At 31.0% G+C, this 13349-nt stretch overlaps 5 protein-coding genes across 7 annotated transcripts; 3 read left to right on the forward strand and 2 right to left on the reverse strand.

Moving 5' to 3' along the window:
- Nucleotides 1-68: 68 nt before the first annotated feature.
- Nucleotides 69-1852, reverse strand: LOC128892297 (RIP-like protein). 2 transcript variants are annotated; one of them, XM_054152630.1, is made up of 4 exons: nucleotides 1589-1852; nucleotides 1440-1488; nucleotides 1251-1343; nucleotides 69-1114 (listed from the first exon to the last, which is right to left on the reverse strand). In XM_054152630.1, the coding sequence occupies exons 1-4, from the start codon at nucleotides 1715-1717 to the stop codon at nucleotides 780-782; spliced, it is 606 nt and encodes a 201-aa protein (XP_054008605.1). In that variant the 5' UTR covers nucleotides 1718-1852; the 3' UTR covers nucleotides 69-779. The 2 variants fall into 2 exon arrangements, with proteins under 2 accessions (XP_054008605.1, XP_054008604.1); XM_054152629.1 differs by having other exon boundaries at nucleotides 1251-1488.
- Nucleotides 1827-3564, forward strand: LOC128892291 (alpha-methylacyl-CoA racemase). Its single transcript, XM_054152620.1, has 5 exons — nucleotides 1827-2083; nucleotides 2173-2314; nucleotides 2426-2569; nucleotides 2643-2889; nucleotides 2958-3564. The coding sequence occupies exons 1-5, from the start codon at nucleotides 1976-1978 to the stop codon at nucleotides 3463-3465; spliced, it is 1149 nt and encodes a 382-aa protein (XP_054008595.1). The 5' UTR covers nucleotides 1827-1975; the 3' UTR covers nucleotides 3466-3564.
- Nucleotides 3565-5158: 1594 nt separating this feature from the next.
- LOC128892294 (cyclin-Q) lies at nucleotides 5159-6702 on the forward strand. Of its 2 annotated transcripts, none has more exons than XM_054152626.1 (6): nucleotides 5159-5319; nucleotides 5482-5615; nucleotides 5698-5795; nucleotides 5875-6093; nucleotides 6171-6414; nucleotides 6480-6702. In XM_054152626.1, exons 1-6 carry the CDS (start codon nucleotides 5282-5284, stop codon nucleotides 6551-6553), a joined length of 807 nt encoding a protein of 268 aa, XP_054008601.1. In that variant the 5' UTR covers nucleotides 5159-5281; the 3' UTR covers nucleotides 6554-6702. The 2 variants fall into 2 exon arrangements, with proteins under 2 accessions (XP_054008601.1, XP_054008600.1); XM_054152625.1 differs by having other exon boundaries at nucleotides 6171-6401; nucleotides 6468-6702.
- Nucleotides 6703-6963: 261 nt separating this feature from the next.
- On the forward strand, nucleotides 6964-9817 carry LOC128892288 (uncharacterized). Its single transcript, XM_054152617.1, has 4 exons — nucleotides 6964-7623; nucleotides 7768-7950; nucleotides 8033-9206; nucleotides 9313-9817. Exons 1-4 carry the CDS (start codon nucleotides 7426-7428, stop codon nucleotides 9393-9395), a joined length of 1638 nt encoding a protein of 545 aa, XP_054008592.1. The 5' UTR covers nucleotides 6964-7425; the 3' UTR covers nucleotides 9396-9817.
- A 157-nt stretch (nucleotides 9818-9974) lies between these two features.
- Nucleotides 9975-12605, reverse strand: LOC128892300 (sorting nexin-12). The gene is made up of 4 exons (XM_054152632.1): nucleotides 12287-12605; nucleotides 11414-11509; nucleotides 11193-11317; nucleotides 9975-11102 (listed from the first exon to the last, which is right to left on the reverse strand). Exons 1-4 carry the CDS (start codon nucleotides 12449-12451, stop codon nucleotides 10997-10999), a joined length of 492 nt encoding a protein of 163 aa, XP_054008607.1. The 5' UTR covers nucleotides 12452-12605; the 3' UTR covers nucleotides 9975-10996.
- Between the last annotated feature and the right edge of the window lie 744 nt (nucleotides 12606-13349).

Genomic DNA, 13349 nt, shown 5'->3' on the forward strand with positions numbered 1-13349 from the left:
GATCAACTGCGCGAAGTTAAAAAAAATGGGTTGCTCACAAATTAAAAGTATATATTATATACTAATAATGTTATGAAATATGAAATTTTTAATGTGAAATTTCATGTGATAATGTACAAATCATTTATAAAGGTTCAAATATTAGACCTTAAGCTGTAAAAAACTTCTGTATATTGTAACAATGTTATTGCCTTTACATAATTGTGTATAACAGAACGTTGTAAGCGGTGAACAATCTTTAGTAATTTCTTACAATTACCTTCTGTAATAATCGTTAAAAGAAAATTTACATATTATAGACGCTTATTCCATTAATGTTAACAATATACAGATGCCTTTTACTTACAATTTTTCATTGTATATGTATAAGTGATAAATAATATAAACAAATCAACGAAGGGATGTTTTTTTTGTACAATATGTATCATATAATCGTATAAAAACTCATGTACTGTTATTCGAAAATTTACTTCTATAAAGAAAATTTAAATTTAATTAACTTTCTCTTACTTTCTTATGCTGCCCTACATTAGAAATGGTTTATCACAATAAAAATACTATAGGTTTTCTATTATCTTAGCAGACATTAAAATGTCCATAGTCATTTACATTGCTGTTGCAATGATTCTTTAAAAATAATGTTAAATATTTTATTAATTAATAAATTACTAGTAATAGTTTATGTTGAAACAACAATCGTATAAAAATAGTCACTCTTATTTTTATTACAGTTTTTAAAATTTCAAACAATTTATTAACTAATTGGCAAATGAAATAATTTATATTATTGGGATAAAAGTTAAACATTTATCACAGACCAAATATAAAGATGTACTATTCTTTTCTGAAAGTGGTAAGATACCAGGTGTCTCCTTACAGATGCCAGAATGAGTACTTACACACTTATTTATTACCTGTCCTAAGCTTTTCAAATTCATACTACTGTCTAATACAAAGTTACAAGACTTGCATGTTATTTGGCTTACACTTTCTGTTAGATTAGACACTTGACACTTAGGGCAAATAACTTCTGCAAATTCTTGGTCTGCTGTTAATGCTAGAAATTCAATTTCTTCTTGCGCCATTCTTTCATACTCTTGTAAAATCCATTGTTCTGTATATAATGTACAAGATGTTAAATATGATATAAACTACTTTATACTCATTGTATCATTTGTATGTGTAAGTACAAAAGAGTTAAAGTATACAGAATAGACATATGCATAAGTTAAAAGATTTATTGAACTTACCTTCTTCCCCAAGTATTTCACTTTCAAGTTCTAGAGCTTCCTCTGGATCAAGAGGTTCGTCGATTACTTGAGAAAATGGATTCACATCTGGATCTAGATCCGTAGCAGCAATATTATTCAATTCTTTACGTACGATTTCGGTTAACGTTTCCTGAACATCTTTCGAATTGATTTCTAAACCAAATCTACCTCTATTAAACAACCGTCTCCGATTCTCTCGCATTCTCTGCCGACACCTCTGGAATCAAGTTCGATTGTTAACATACTAAATCGAGGCATAATTATTATATTGCAATTAAATTTTCGATGCTCTTTGAATGCATAAAATGACGATTAACCTCTCTTAGGACTTCTTGCAATTTTGGGGATCCATGTCTAATTTTATTCACACACTCTCGATTTTTTAATTTTGTCTTCATTGTTGGGCTTAGTGTGATATTTTCCATCTCGTTCGTACACTGTATCATGTTCAAAATTTCACGTAAAATGAATAGTGCAAAGTATATAACTTCAACGTAAATGATTTCAAGTGAGCAGGAGCGGACTAGGGTCAACGGTCAACTACGTCAGACGACATTGACAATTCCAGTAAAGTGCGGTAAATTTATTCTGTCTGTTTAAAGCGTTCATTAACACATGCGATTTGTACAGTTTGATATATTCAACTCGATCAAAAATATGAACTCATCGTTAGTCGTTCGTTAAGTAAATAAGCTCTCACGAATATGCCTCTAAAAAATATAAAAGTATTAGAATTAGCTGGATTAGCACCGGGGCCCTTTTGTGGAATGATATTATTAGAATTTGGTGCATCAGTTATTAAAGTAGATAAGGTATAGTTGAGAGAGACTTATTCAAAACTGCAAATGAGAAATACTTTCAAAATTTGCGTTTTTAATTTGTTTGTTTTTAATTTTCCTAGACTGTTGGATCACATGCTCACCCTGATGCTCTTAGCCATGGAAAGAGATCAATTGCATTGAATTTAAAAACTGCAGAGGGTACTAAAATATTTAAACAGTTGAGCGATCAAAGTGATGTACTTATAGATCCATATAGACCTGGTTTGTATTTTTTGTGATAATATTATAATTGGTAATTTGCAAGTATTTATTTATAGAAACTTGTGTTTTTTCAAATTGCTTAAATAAAAAAAGATAATATCAATTCAACAGGGGTGATGGAAAAAATGACTTTGGGGCCACACAATCTTATGAAAACAAATAAGGGACTTGTATATGCTAGATTAACAGGATTTGGCCAAAAGGGACCTTATGCACATATGGCTGGCCATGATATTAATTATTTAGGTTTATCTGGTAATATGAATTTATTATATTTGTAGCATTGATAAAAGAATTTGTATTTTATAATACTTTTTATAATACATAGGTTTATTATCTCTCTTTGGCCGTTACAATGAAAAACCAATACCACCAGTTAATTTGGCTGCTGATTTTGGTGGTGGTGGATTAATGTGTGCCTTTGGAATAATGTTAGCATTGTTTGAACGTAATAAAAGCAAGTTAGGTCAAGTGGTTGATACATCAATGGTAGATGGAAGTGCTTATTTAGGTAGTTGGTTATATAGAACTCAAAAATCACCTTTATTGTGGGGAAATCCACGTGGTAAGAATATGTAAGTATTCAGTTTCAGACTGGTACCAAATGCATTTAATGTATTAATTAACTTTTAATCATTTATAGTTTAGATACAGGATCACATTTTTATGATACTTATGAAACAAAAGATAAACAATATATGTGTGTTGGAGCACTGGAGCCACAATTCTATGAGGAATTTTTAGAAAAACTTGGCCTTTCGATCGACGAATTTCCGCAATTTGATCAATTTGAAGAAAGTCGTTTAAAATTAGAAAATATATTCAAACAGAAAACTCAGGCTGAGTGGTGTGCTATATTTGACAATACAAATGCTTGCGTAACACCTCTCCTAAATTTAAACAATGTTTCAAATCATGTGCACAACAAAGAACGAAATACATTTATATCTGGGGAAGATGATTTAATAATGCCAAAACCAGCTCCTCAGTTGTCTCGTACTTCTGGTAAATCAAAGGGGCGCGAAACGATTCCTGACGCTGGCGAGCATACAATAGAAATTCTCGCGGAATTGAATTTCACATCAGAAGAAATTGCTAACTTAATATCAACTGGAATTGTTACTCAGGGAATGAAATCCTCTAAACTTTAAACACACGTTACTTACTAACTTTTGTTGTAATTATTTTTGTACTTTTTAACACGAAAGTGTTTTATAGATCGGCGGGATTTTGGTGAAAAGTGTGACGAAAAAGCGTTACGCTATATCAAATCTTTTACTAGAAGAAACCACTGAATCTCCTCTCTGCACACCAGTACAGCGGTGCAGAGAGGATTTATTTGTATATATGCTCAATAAAACATACTGTAAGATTGAAAACAATTCATAGCATGGTTTCTTTATAAACATTTCCTAAATATATCTCTCTTAAAAGTGTTTCTAGAGTAGTCGTCCCAGACTGCCCACATTTATTCGACTGTTCATTGACTTTCTACAAACAATTTAGGCTCCTTATGTAAATAATGAGCATAGAAAATAACAAAATGGTTAGCGCATGTGTAATTACGCCAATAAATAATTTTTAAAAATATTTAATATTCGTTTTAGTAACTGTGGTAGACGTACTCATCAGCGTCGATAAAAAGATTTATGAAGACCGTCGATAAAGAAGAACTAACTGTTAACTTGATGATACTCGATGTTATTCATTTGATTGTCTTTTGTGAAATATAATTTAATTTTGTTTGCCTTTCAAATATTTTAATGCACTTTCTGTCAATCCATTAAGCAAGAGAGATCGTTTAAAATAAATACCAGAAATTGTTATTCAATCAAAACTTTTATTTAGTCTACATTAAAATATAATATGGGTAAATCTTTCCCATATAACCAGAACTAGTGGCGCTATCGGTGGCAAAACGCCCAAGTTTGTCGAGGAATAGTTCTAGGTTTTACCGCTAGATGGCGCTATCAAGGTCAAAATATCGACATTACAGTATATTTAAATAAATTGTTTTATTAAATTAAATAATAACAATTTAACTATACTACTAGTATAGCAGAGCTTTAAAGCGTATTAAAATTAAATTAGGATAAGCTTTTTTAACTTTTAATTTATTCTTTAAGTAGTGGCGCCATCTAGCGGTAAAAACTAGAACTATTTCTCGACGAACTTGGGCATTTTGCCACCGATGGCGTCACTAGTTCTGGTTACTAAAACAAATATTAAATATTTTTAAAAATTATTTATTAGCGTAATTACACATGCGCTAACCATTTTGTTATTTTCTACGCTCATTATTTAATTTTTTATCAAGTTAATTGTAAGGAAAATGAGATATTAAGGGGTAAATAGTGTCATATATATACATATATTTTGAAAATTAATTCGGCCTTCTGGCCGCGAAATGGCGATACCGTTTTCGTGTCCATGAATCGCAAGTTTGTACTTATATGGAAATTAAACTATTATGCCTGCATGTATTTTGATAAATTTGGCATAATCAAACATGCTCTAACCATTTTATTATTTTCTATACTTATTATTTACATAAGGTGCCTAAATTGTTTGTAGAAAGTCAATGAACAATCGAATAAATAGCGGTGACCGTTTCGTTACCAAAAAATGATCTGTAGGTGTAGTTGACATTGACAATACTTGCTTAATTCGATTGTTTATTAATTTTCTGCTAACAATCGAAATCGTAACAACAGTGGTCTTCGAATGTTCCTATAAACTCAGACTTTATACCGGGAAAATTATTTGCAGAAAAATAATAAACAATCGCAATAGTTTATAATTTTTAGTAAATTTTTATTGCTGACATTAAAGTCTCTAGCTAGTGAAAGTGTTCCTAGAACGTTGGTAATATCGGTTCTTGCGGTGTATGGAAGATAAATGTTGTTGTGATCTGTAACCAAGTAGATTTAATTGTTTATAGACAAATTTGTTTATATTATTATCAAAATGAATCCAACGGAGCCCACAAGTACGGAAACCTTAAGGTAAGTTAAAGATTGTGAGATATCAGAATAATATTACGGAAGAGTTTTTGCGATTACATTTAGCAAATTGCCGGTCCGCGATTTATAACATGTATTTTCGCAGTAAATATATAATAAGATATAAGAATATAATTTTGAATTTTTCAATTGTCTATTTTACAGTTCCAAAATGAAAGATGTTATCGACGTCTTAGCTATGCAACGGGAAAAGCGAAATACTTTACAAAAAAGTATAACTATCGATTATACCAAAAGTACCGATAGTTTTACAGTTTCGCGATTCATATTCGAGTGCGGTGAGTCTATGATTTATTATAATTTCATTTCAAAATTAAATTGCATCTCGAACACAGATATTCATGATTTTAATAATTGTAGGTTTAAAATTAGAAGCCCATCCATTAACTATCGCCACAGCTGCAACTTTATATCATAGGTTTTTAAAGGATGCTGCTCCTGGAGGTTACGATAATTATGTAAATAAGTTGTCAACATTATTTATGGACATCACACATTTTAGATAATTACATTTACGTAAATTTATCTATGTTTCAGCTAATTGCTGCCACCTGCCTTTATTTAGCAGGAAAAGTAAAGGATGATAATCTAAAAATAAGAGATGTAATGAATGTATCTTACAGTACTCTGCACAGAGGATCCCAACCATTAGAATTAGGAGATCAGTATTGGAGTATGAGGGACGCGATTGTTCAAGCAGAACTTTTAATTATGCGTATGCTAAAGTTTCAAGTAACTCCTGTACATCCACATAAAGTAATTACTAAATATTTTTTTATTTGTGGTAATTAATAATAAAATTTGCATTAAATATTTTAATTTTATCATTTTAGTATATGTTGCATTATTTACGATCTTTACAAGCATGGTTTGGAGAAGAGGAATGGTCTAAGTATCCTGTTGCCAAGACTAGCATGGCACTCCTGCAAGATTTTCATCATTCCCCTGCTATACTTGATTATCCACCGAATTTAATAGCAATTGCTTGTATTAATCTATCATTACAAATTTACGGCGTAGTAGTACCGTTAATGGATGAATGCGATCAACAGCCTTGGTTTAATGTAAGTGTTAAAAGTGATAATCAAGGTTGTAACCATAATAAATTAATTGCACACGTAACCTTTTAGGTTTTTTGTAAGGAATTGACAAGAGACAAGCTTTGGGAAATAATGGAAAAAGTTATGGCGGCGTACGACGAAGAACCAGAAACTAGAGATAACTGATGCACTGTAATCTATCCTTAATGTATAAAACATTCAGATTCATTGTATATTACACAGTTCTGGCATTCCTCTCATGAAAAACTGATAATGACAGAGTACAAAAATAAATCAAGATCCTGTATTTTGTATTTTTTCCAGACCATTGATGGTTTCTTTTAATTAATAAACAATATATTAATAAAAATATAAATAGTTTGTGATTCCCTAAACATGCTTTTCAATATTTATACTACCCATCCAATTCCTTGATATCCCTCTGAAATAAAGCAAAATGAAAACATACACTAGCGAAGTTTAATTCTAATAAATGAAATTTGTATATATTTTCTATTTCGTAATTAAGAAATCTTACGGAAAATAAAATTTATGAAGCACGAGTAAAAATCTATAATGATACGTAAATAAATCTTACACGAATAAAGAAAGTTATAATTATTTAAACGTTATTTTTTCGTAGAATGTTATTAAATAAAATATAACATTGTTTTGGTAATGTTTTTTTATGAATATAATTAAATGTGATTGATCCTGTGAGAAGCATTCTGCATCGCGTCCTAATACAACTTGTTTCGATTGGCGTGAAGTTAGTCGTTAGCAATTTACTATTGTTGTTACTATTGCTATTGTATATATGTATGATAAACAATACTTTTGTTGATTACAAGAAGTTGTTTATTTATTGTATTCGAATGCTAACGAAGATTCTCCCGACGTGTCTTGTTTATTTCGCAGCGTCGTGAATACACGTTCGATTTATAAGAACATTGAACATGACGTTATTGCGCGGTGAATATTTACGTGACCTGTGCAAGAGAAATTTGAAATAATTTCACAAAACTTTAATGACACTTTATAAAACACGATGACGACGATAGAGCAAATAGACACATCGTTACCGTTGAAAAAAGAACGAGAGGAATTCAATATCGAAGACATTAACGATGACAGTAGCCTCGAAGATATTAACAATCTCCTGTCAATATCATTACCATCTCTTTCAGCAAACAAATTACATTTTCCCACTGATCCTAACGATGAATTTCTTCGACTGACTACCACGGTATGTTTTTCTCTTTATACAAAAAAATAATCATGTATTAAACTTGATTTAATTGTTCATAAATGATGAAATCGAAAGATGTTTACAGTTTGCAGATTAATGAATTAAAAATGAATTAATATCAACAAATTATCTGTATTACAGGTCCGTTCTGTGTATTTTTCGTATCTTCATAAATGTTTACTCACCAATTACATTCTTTGCTATAAAGATAAAAATGAGGATATTCCATGCGATCGCTTGAAAAAGTGTGCGAATCAAATGGAGTTATATGCAGTTCGATCTTCGTTAGAAGCTACTTTGTATAGGCAAAATATGTTAAAGTTGGTAAGTTTAAGTATCAATATTATATGGAATGTAACAAATTGATTAGTAATTGAAGTTAAGATGCTTATATATATGTACACAGATTTCAGATGTTAAGTCTCACACCATAGACAAGAAAACTTATAAGAAATTAGTAATAGTTTTAGAAACCCCGCCAACTAAAGTAGACATTGGAGTTCAAACAATGAATTCATGGGCAGAGTTAGAAAGAGCTGATAACATTCAAAGTATCTGTATTACATCTAATTGCGAGGAACTATCCTCTGAGAGGCAAATGTCGCCTATCAAAAAGGAGGAGGATGTGACAAACAAAATTGTAACTCAAAATAATACTCCCGAAATTTGTGGTTATAGTGATACAGCTTCACCTATTGTAAATTCAACTTGCTTTGATGATATGGAAGATACTAAATTAAAAAATGAGTCAGACGAAGAGACCACTAATAAAATGGAACTCGACGACGAACAGACAACTCAAGATTGCAATATTTTTAATCGTATGCAAGATGATACGAGTACTCAGATTACACAGAACCAATTCGTTATTCAAAATGATGATGAAAATTCTCAGGACTCTCTATTACAACACATGGAAGACATGTTTTGCGATAGCGACGATAGTAGCGATCTCATGACGTTAATTGAAAAACATTCGGGTGTTAGTAAAGCTAACATGGATAAAGAGATAAATAAAATATGTTTAGAAACAGATTCTCTCCTTCCATATAATTCCAATGATAAAAATTGCATATCCGAAAGTAAAAATGGTACAAAGTCAAATCTTGTTAAAAGCAGTACTGTAAAACAATCGAATATAAGTACGGGAAAGTATAGTTTTAGTTACTATAAGGAGATGAAAAGCAGAGAAGCTAATAAATCGGTGTTACCAGAACCTGAAACCCCAGAAAGTAAACAGAAACGCAGAGCGAATAGTATTTGGTTCGTTGAACGTGTATGTCAAGTATCGAAATTAAAAACGAAAATGACAGAATTGTCTTTGAACAATTACAGAAAATATGGACGGGTAAAACAAAAATTTGTTGAATTGTTTGGAGAATCTGACGACGAAGAAACGATGCCAGAATCGCCGATTTGTATCGAAGATCATTTAACTGCATGTAAGGAGAGAATAGCCCCATGGATTGTAAAACATTTAATGCCATTTTATAAGAAACGACGAATTAAGGATAGACAACTTTTTAAATTAGTTGCAAAACACATAGCCGATATGCTCATTATCGAGAATACATTTCCTGGTTAGTATTGCGGTACTGTATTTTATTAAAGATTTAATGATAGTAGCGAAGTAATGTAAAAATTAATATAGATGTTTTTTCATCCAATATACTTTTTATTTTTCAGAGCCAGACTGCGTGAGCAAATATATAGAAACATACTTCAAAAATAAAAAATTCATTAGAACTAAACAGGATGTATACTTATAAATTACATAGTTACTTTAATCGATTAAAGAGGGGAAAGAAAGTATTCCTATCGCTTTACTAATGTAGACTTTTAAAGATTTCAAATTCGGAGCCACACGAAGAGTGAAACTGTACATATTATTTTAAAGAGAAAAATGCAATAAAGGAGTATGTTGAATATTGATTGTCCAAAGATATGTATACAGAAAGAATGCAGTATAAATGGGAAAGCGTGATAACTATTTTGCGTATAGAAATTTTGTTGAAGAACAATATAAAATTTTTCCATGAATATCCGTTAAAGCAATGCATCTTGAATAAGCGGCACTGCTTCTCTGTTTCATAAGTTCCTTACATATTTTTTTTAAACGAAGTAGAAATTCTTATAATTTTTTTACCAAACATCGAAGCTTTAAAGTAGTATGTAAGTCACAGTCTCAATTTTGTTATGCTTATTATTTATATTGATATACAATACTTCTATCTATATGTGAGTGTATATGCATGCGCATAAACGCACACATAAATATATGTACATTATAGTAATGAAATACACGTAATAAAAGTTCTCTTGTAATATAAAGTATAACTTAAACGAAAAACGGTAAAACAGTTTAATCTATGCCCTGTACACAGTCCCTTTGATAATTATGAACCTTTGAAGTGATGCTTATAATATAAATTTAAAGAATATAAAAACACAACGTACAAGTTATTAATTTTACTGTTGATTTCAGTACAATAGCAATCTTATCCTTGTATCCTATTCTCACAATGAAACAAGAAGTATATAACAAGGAGATTCAAAACGCCTTAGTTATATATGCTTTATCATTAATAAACAAAGAATTATGATCAGTAAATTTTATACTTTTAACATTTCTTCGTGTAGAGAATATCAAATTATAAACAATTTTCAAAAGATTTACCTCCATTTATAACTGGATTTATCTTATTTACCTATTTGCAATAGCACTGTTTACAAATAAATCTTTATGCTATTTACAAGTTATCCAGTAAAAAACTGTATAGCGAAAGATGAAGTTTTTACTTTATATTTTTTTTAGATGTCAAAATATATTCCTATGATGACACTACAAATATATAAACAATTTTATTCTAACTACTTCAAAAATGCAGAAGAGTTACTTATTATTTTTCTACTGAACAACTTGTAATAGTTTTCATCTTGATATTTCGTTTGTAAGCCATATTTTGAAATTTATAAATTTCATATATTTATATATTAATTGAACTGTTGTATACAATTGTTACTCTGCAAACTCTGAAAGTGATAAATGTCAAATTATAAATTTTTGCATAAAAAACCAGTACTATTATAATACCTTTAAACAAAACAAATGAAAAAATTTTATTATATTTTGCAGTGACTAATAATGATGCTTAGTAAGAAGATCCTTCCAAATGTTTAATTTTAAACATAAATACTTTCACAAATAAGTATTGTAATTTGACATCACAGTATTGAAAGCTCGATTAAATATTGCATAAATACGGAAGGATCTGATAAAAACTTTAGAATAAATTTTTAACACACTCAAATATGACTGTAATATCGAAGGTGGGGAGGAAAATATACTTGCGATAAGTCTTATTGTAACTTATGTATTACGTATTTTTCCAGGTACGTAGTTCTTGTCTATTACAGGTTCTTGCAGAAACATATGCAAACATCGTTCATTTTGTGCTAATGGGTGGCCTGCTATTCTGAAATATTAATGAAATATTTTTCATATAAAAACTTGTTCACATTAAATATACTTTATACTACATTAAAGAATATTCTATTATACATACTTATTAACAAATTCTTCTAAGCCTTTCCTTCTGTCTTCAATAAACTCATCTTCAAAAATACCATCATCTCCTCGAAAAGGCATTTGGCGTTTCCAAGCCTTTCCAGGTAATGGAGGCACTACAATCTATAAATTCATAACAAATAATTTGTATAATATTATCATTTGTTTGATTTCCACATTTGTCAAATTTATATGAACATATATAATCCATCAACTAACCTTGCTATCTCTTTCTAGTTCATTCCTGAGCCATTCAAAATCGCTATATCTCCTTCTTACTGTTGAATCTTTCACTTTGAAAACTGGGAGATTTGTCTGGAAAAACAATGTAATCTCATTACTTTACTGAACTTATTATTTTGTAAACACATTCAAATTGTAATTATCTAAAATGAATGATTTGTTTATTTGGTATTTCACAACTTAACTTCGTAATGCATTAAAGCTGTTCTAACGAAATTTCAATATCAACTAACATATTAGATGTAAACTTGAAACAAAAAGAAATTGCATCTGTGTAAATGTATTATTCGCTATTGAAATTTCGAAAGATATTTCACGTACGTTAATCTGAGTTCAATAAGTGGACCCAAGAGCACACACGTTTTGTGTATCTGCATATTTTTATCACTGAAAGTCAGATAGCAGCCACAGCCCATAATATATGTGATTGCCGTGCATAACGAAATCGTTACTGTCCATCATTATCGTCGTCGTAGCTACAATTATTTTCTAAATTGCTAAAAAATTACATCTAATACGTAAAATAAGCAGATATACAACAATCAGATGCCGCCTCTAAGTATCCCGATGAATGTAACAATATTGCGATCGAGATCAAGCATCGACTGCAATGCAGTACGTTTTCCACAGAAGGAGATAATCACGAAAAATACGGAAACAAAATAAAGTTAAAATATTCGTAAACCATTGAAAATTGTACGAAATTTAAGACGTAAAAGGTCCACGCAGGTATATGTCACGTTTAAGCGGCAAAAAGAAAGTTTGACAATGCGACGATAGTAATTAGCGAAGACTCGACGCGATGTGACAGATGAAAATAATTCTTTCGGGAGGATGACTTTTACTCACCCTCATGCGAACTTCGTAATCGGTATACCGTTTCTTGCCGACGCCGTGTGTGATTGGATTAATCACGTCAATCTCGAGGAAATTTGCAGGCGCTGCATAAGCGTCGTCCAGGGTTTGTTTTTTAACGTTTAAACGACGTGTCGCGTCTACGGTCGTATCCGCCATACCTTTCGATTACAAACTGAATAAACCACTTAAAAGTCAGCTAAAAAATAAATCCGACACGGTGGATAACGTGAGTTCGCCAAATGACAGCGGTGAGAAACTTGACACAATTCGTTCTCATGTGTTACGTCCGTGGTCATGGTGCAGGCTAGTGGAGATAGAGTGGAAACTTACGAATCGTGCTACGTATTTCCAGGGCTGACTCTACGGACTATCTGTTGGGCGCCTTTTGCCAGGGGCGCTGAAGTAAGAGAGAAAAAGAAGGCAAACTAAACGTAGTTAACTAACAAAACTCCATTGTCGCATTCAAACGTAATTTTTCATACAAACTAAGTTGAAAGTTACATCGGGGCACTGGTAACTGCCTCCCTGGACATCTGTATTACGTTCTCCAGAAGATTATCGATGAGTAATTCGTTGTATTTTGTATGTATTGTGAAAAATTAAATTAAACTTTATTATTTTTCGATAATCTTGCCAAGGATATATATACTTATAGTTACTTGAAATTAATGAACAAACTTTGTTGGTAAAGTACAGGAGAATCAACTGATAGTTCAACGTCGACTCTAGATATCGTATGGTTTATGAAAAGAACGGTGCTATTTAAAAACATTTAAAAATTGATTATATATCAGTTGCTGTAGTTACTGGTGATATGCCTGAAATAGGGCAAACACTGATGTACCGAAATAGAACAACTTTCCGTAGAAATAACGTTCGATTTGCGCTATTAGATTGACGTAAAAATAAAACTCGAAACGATTATAAAAGAATGCGTAATTGAAATATGAAAGAAACGAATTGCATAACGACACGTACTCGATTGTGATTAATCGTTACGAGTTTTGTTACTGGATACCCTCGGCGCTTAATTACCACAATGCAATCACAATTG

The sequence above is a fragment of the Hylaeus anthracinus genome, unplaced genomic scaffold, assembly GCF_026225885.1.
Source record: "Hylaeus anthracinus isolate JK02 unplaced genomic scaffold, UHH_iyHylAnth1.0_haploid 12002, whole genome shotgun sequence".
Taxonomy (NCBI): Eukaryota; Metazoa; Arthropoda; class Insecta; order Hymenoptera; family Colletidae; genus Hylaeus; species Hylaeus anthracinus.

Bases quoted from the DNA above. Each gene is read 5' to 3' on its own strand.
- LOC128892300 (XM_054152632.1), bottom strand. From the start codon at position 12,451: ATGGCGGATACGACCGTAGACGCGACACGTCGTTTAAACGTTAAAAAA. The intron at 11,510-12,286 runs GTGAGTAAAAGT...TTGTTTTTCCAG, and splicing joins ATTACGAAGTTCGCATGAGG to ACAAATCTCCCAGTTTTCAA. The intron at 11,103-11,192 runs GTATGTATAATA...TTAATATTTCAG, and splicing joins TTAGAAGAATTTGTTAATAA to AATAGCAGGCCACCCATTAG.
- LOC128892288 (XM_054152617.1), top strand. From the start codon at position 7,426: ATGACGACGATAGAGCAAATAGACACATCGTTACCGTTGAAAAAAGAA. The intron at 7,624-7,767 runs GTATGTTTTTCT...TCTGTATTACAG, and splicing joins TTCTTCGACTGACTACCACG to GTCCGTTCTGTGTATTTTTC. The intron at 9,207-9,312 runs GTTAGTATTGCG...TTTATTTTTCAG, and splicing joins TATCGAGAATACATTTCCTG to AGCCAGACTGCGTGAGCAAA.
- LOC128892294 (XM_054152625.1), top strand. From the start codon at position 5,282: ATGAATCCAACGGAGCCCACAAGTACGGAAACCTTAAG. The intron at 5,796-5,874 runs GTAAATAAGTTG...TCTATGTTTCAG, and splicing joins CTGGAGGTTACGATAATTAT to CTAATTGCTGCCACCTGCCT. The intron at 6,402-6,467 runs GTAAGTGTTAAA...GTAACCTTTTAG, and splicing joins ATCAACAGCCTTGGTTTAAT to GTTTTTTGTAAGGAATTGAC.
- LOC128892297 (XM_054152629.1), bottom strand. From the start codon at position 1,717: ATGATACAGTGTACGAACGAGATGGAAAATATCACACTAAGCCCAACA. The intron at 1,489-1,588 runs GTTAATCGTCAT...ACTTGATTCCAG, and splicing joins TGCAAGAAGTCCTAAGAGAG to AGGTGTCGGCAGAGAATGCG. The intron at 1,115-1,250 runs GTAAGTTCAATA...CATTATATACAG, and splicing joins TGAAATACTTGGGGAAGAAG to AACAATGGATTTTACAAGAG.
- LOC128892291 (XM_054152620.1), top strand. From the start codon at position 1,976: ATGCCTCTAAAAAATATAAAAGTATTAGAATTAGCTGGATTAGCACCG. The intron at 2,084-2,172 runs GTATAGTTGAGA...TAATTTTCCTAG, and splicing joins CAGTTATTAAAGTAGATAAG to ACTGTTGGATCACATGCTCA. The intron at 2,315-2,425 runs GTTTGTATTTTT...TCAATTCAACAG, and splicing joins TATAGATCCATATAGACCTG to GGGTGATGGAAAAAATGACT.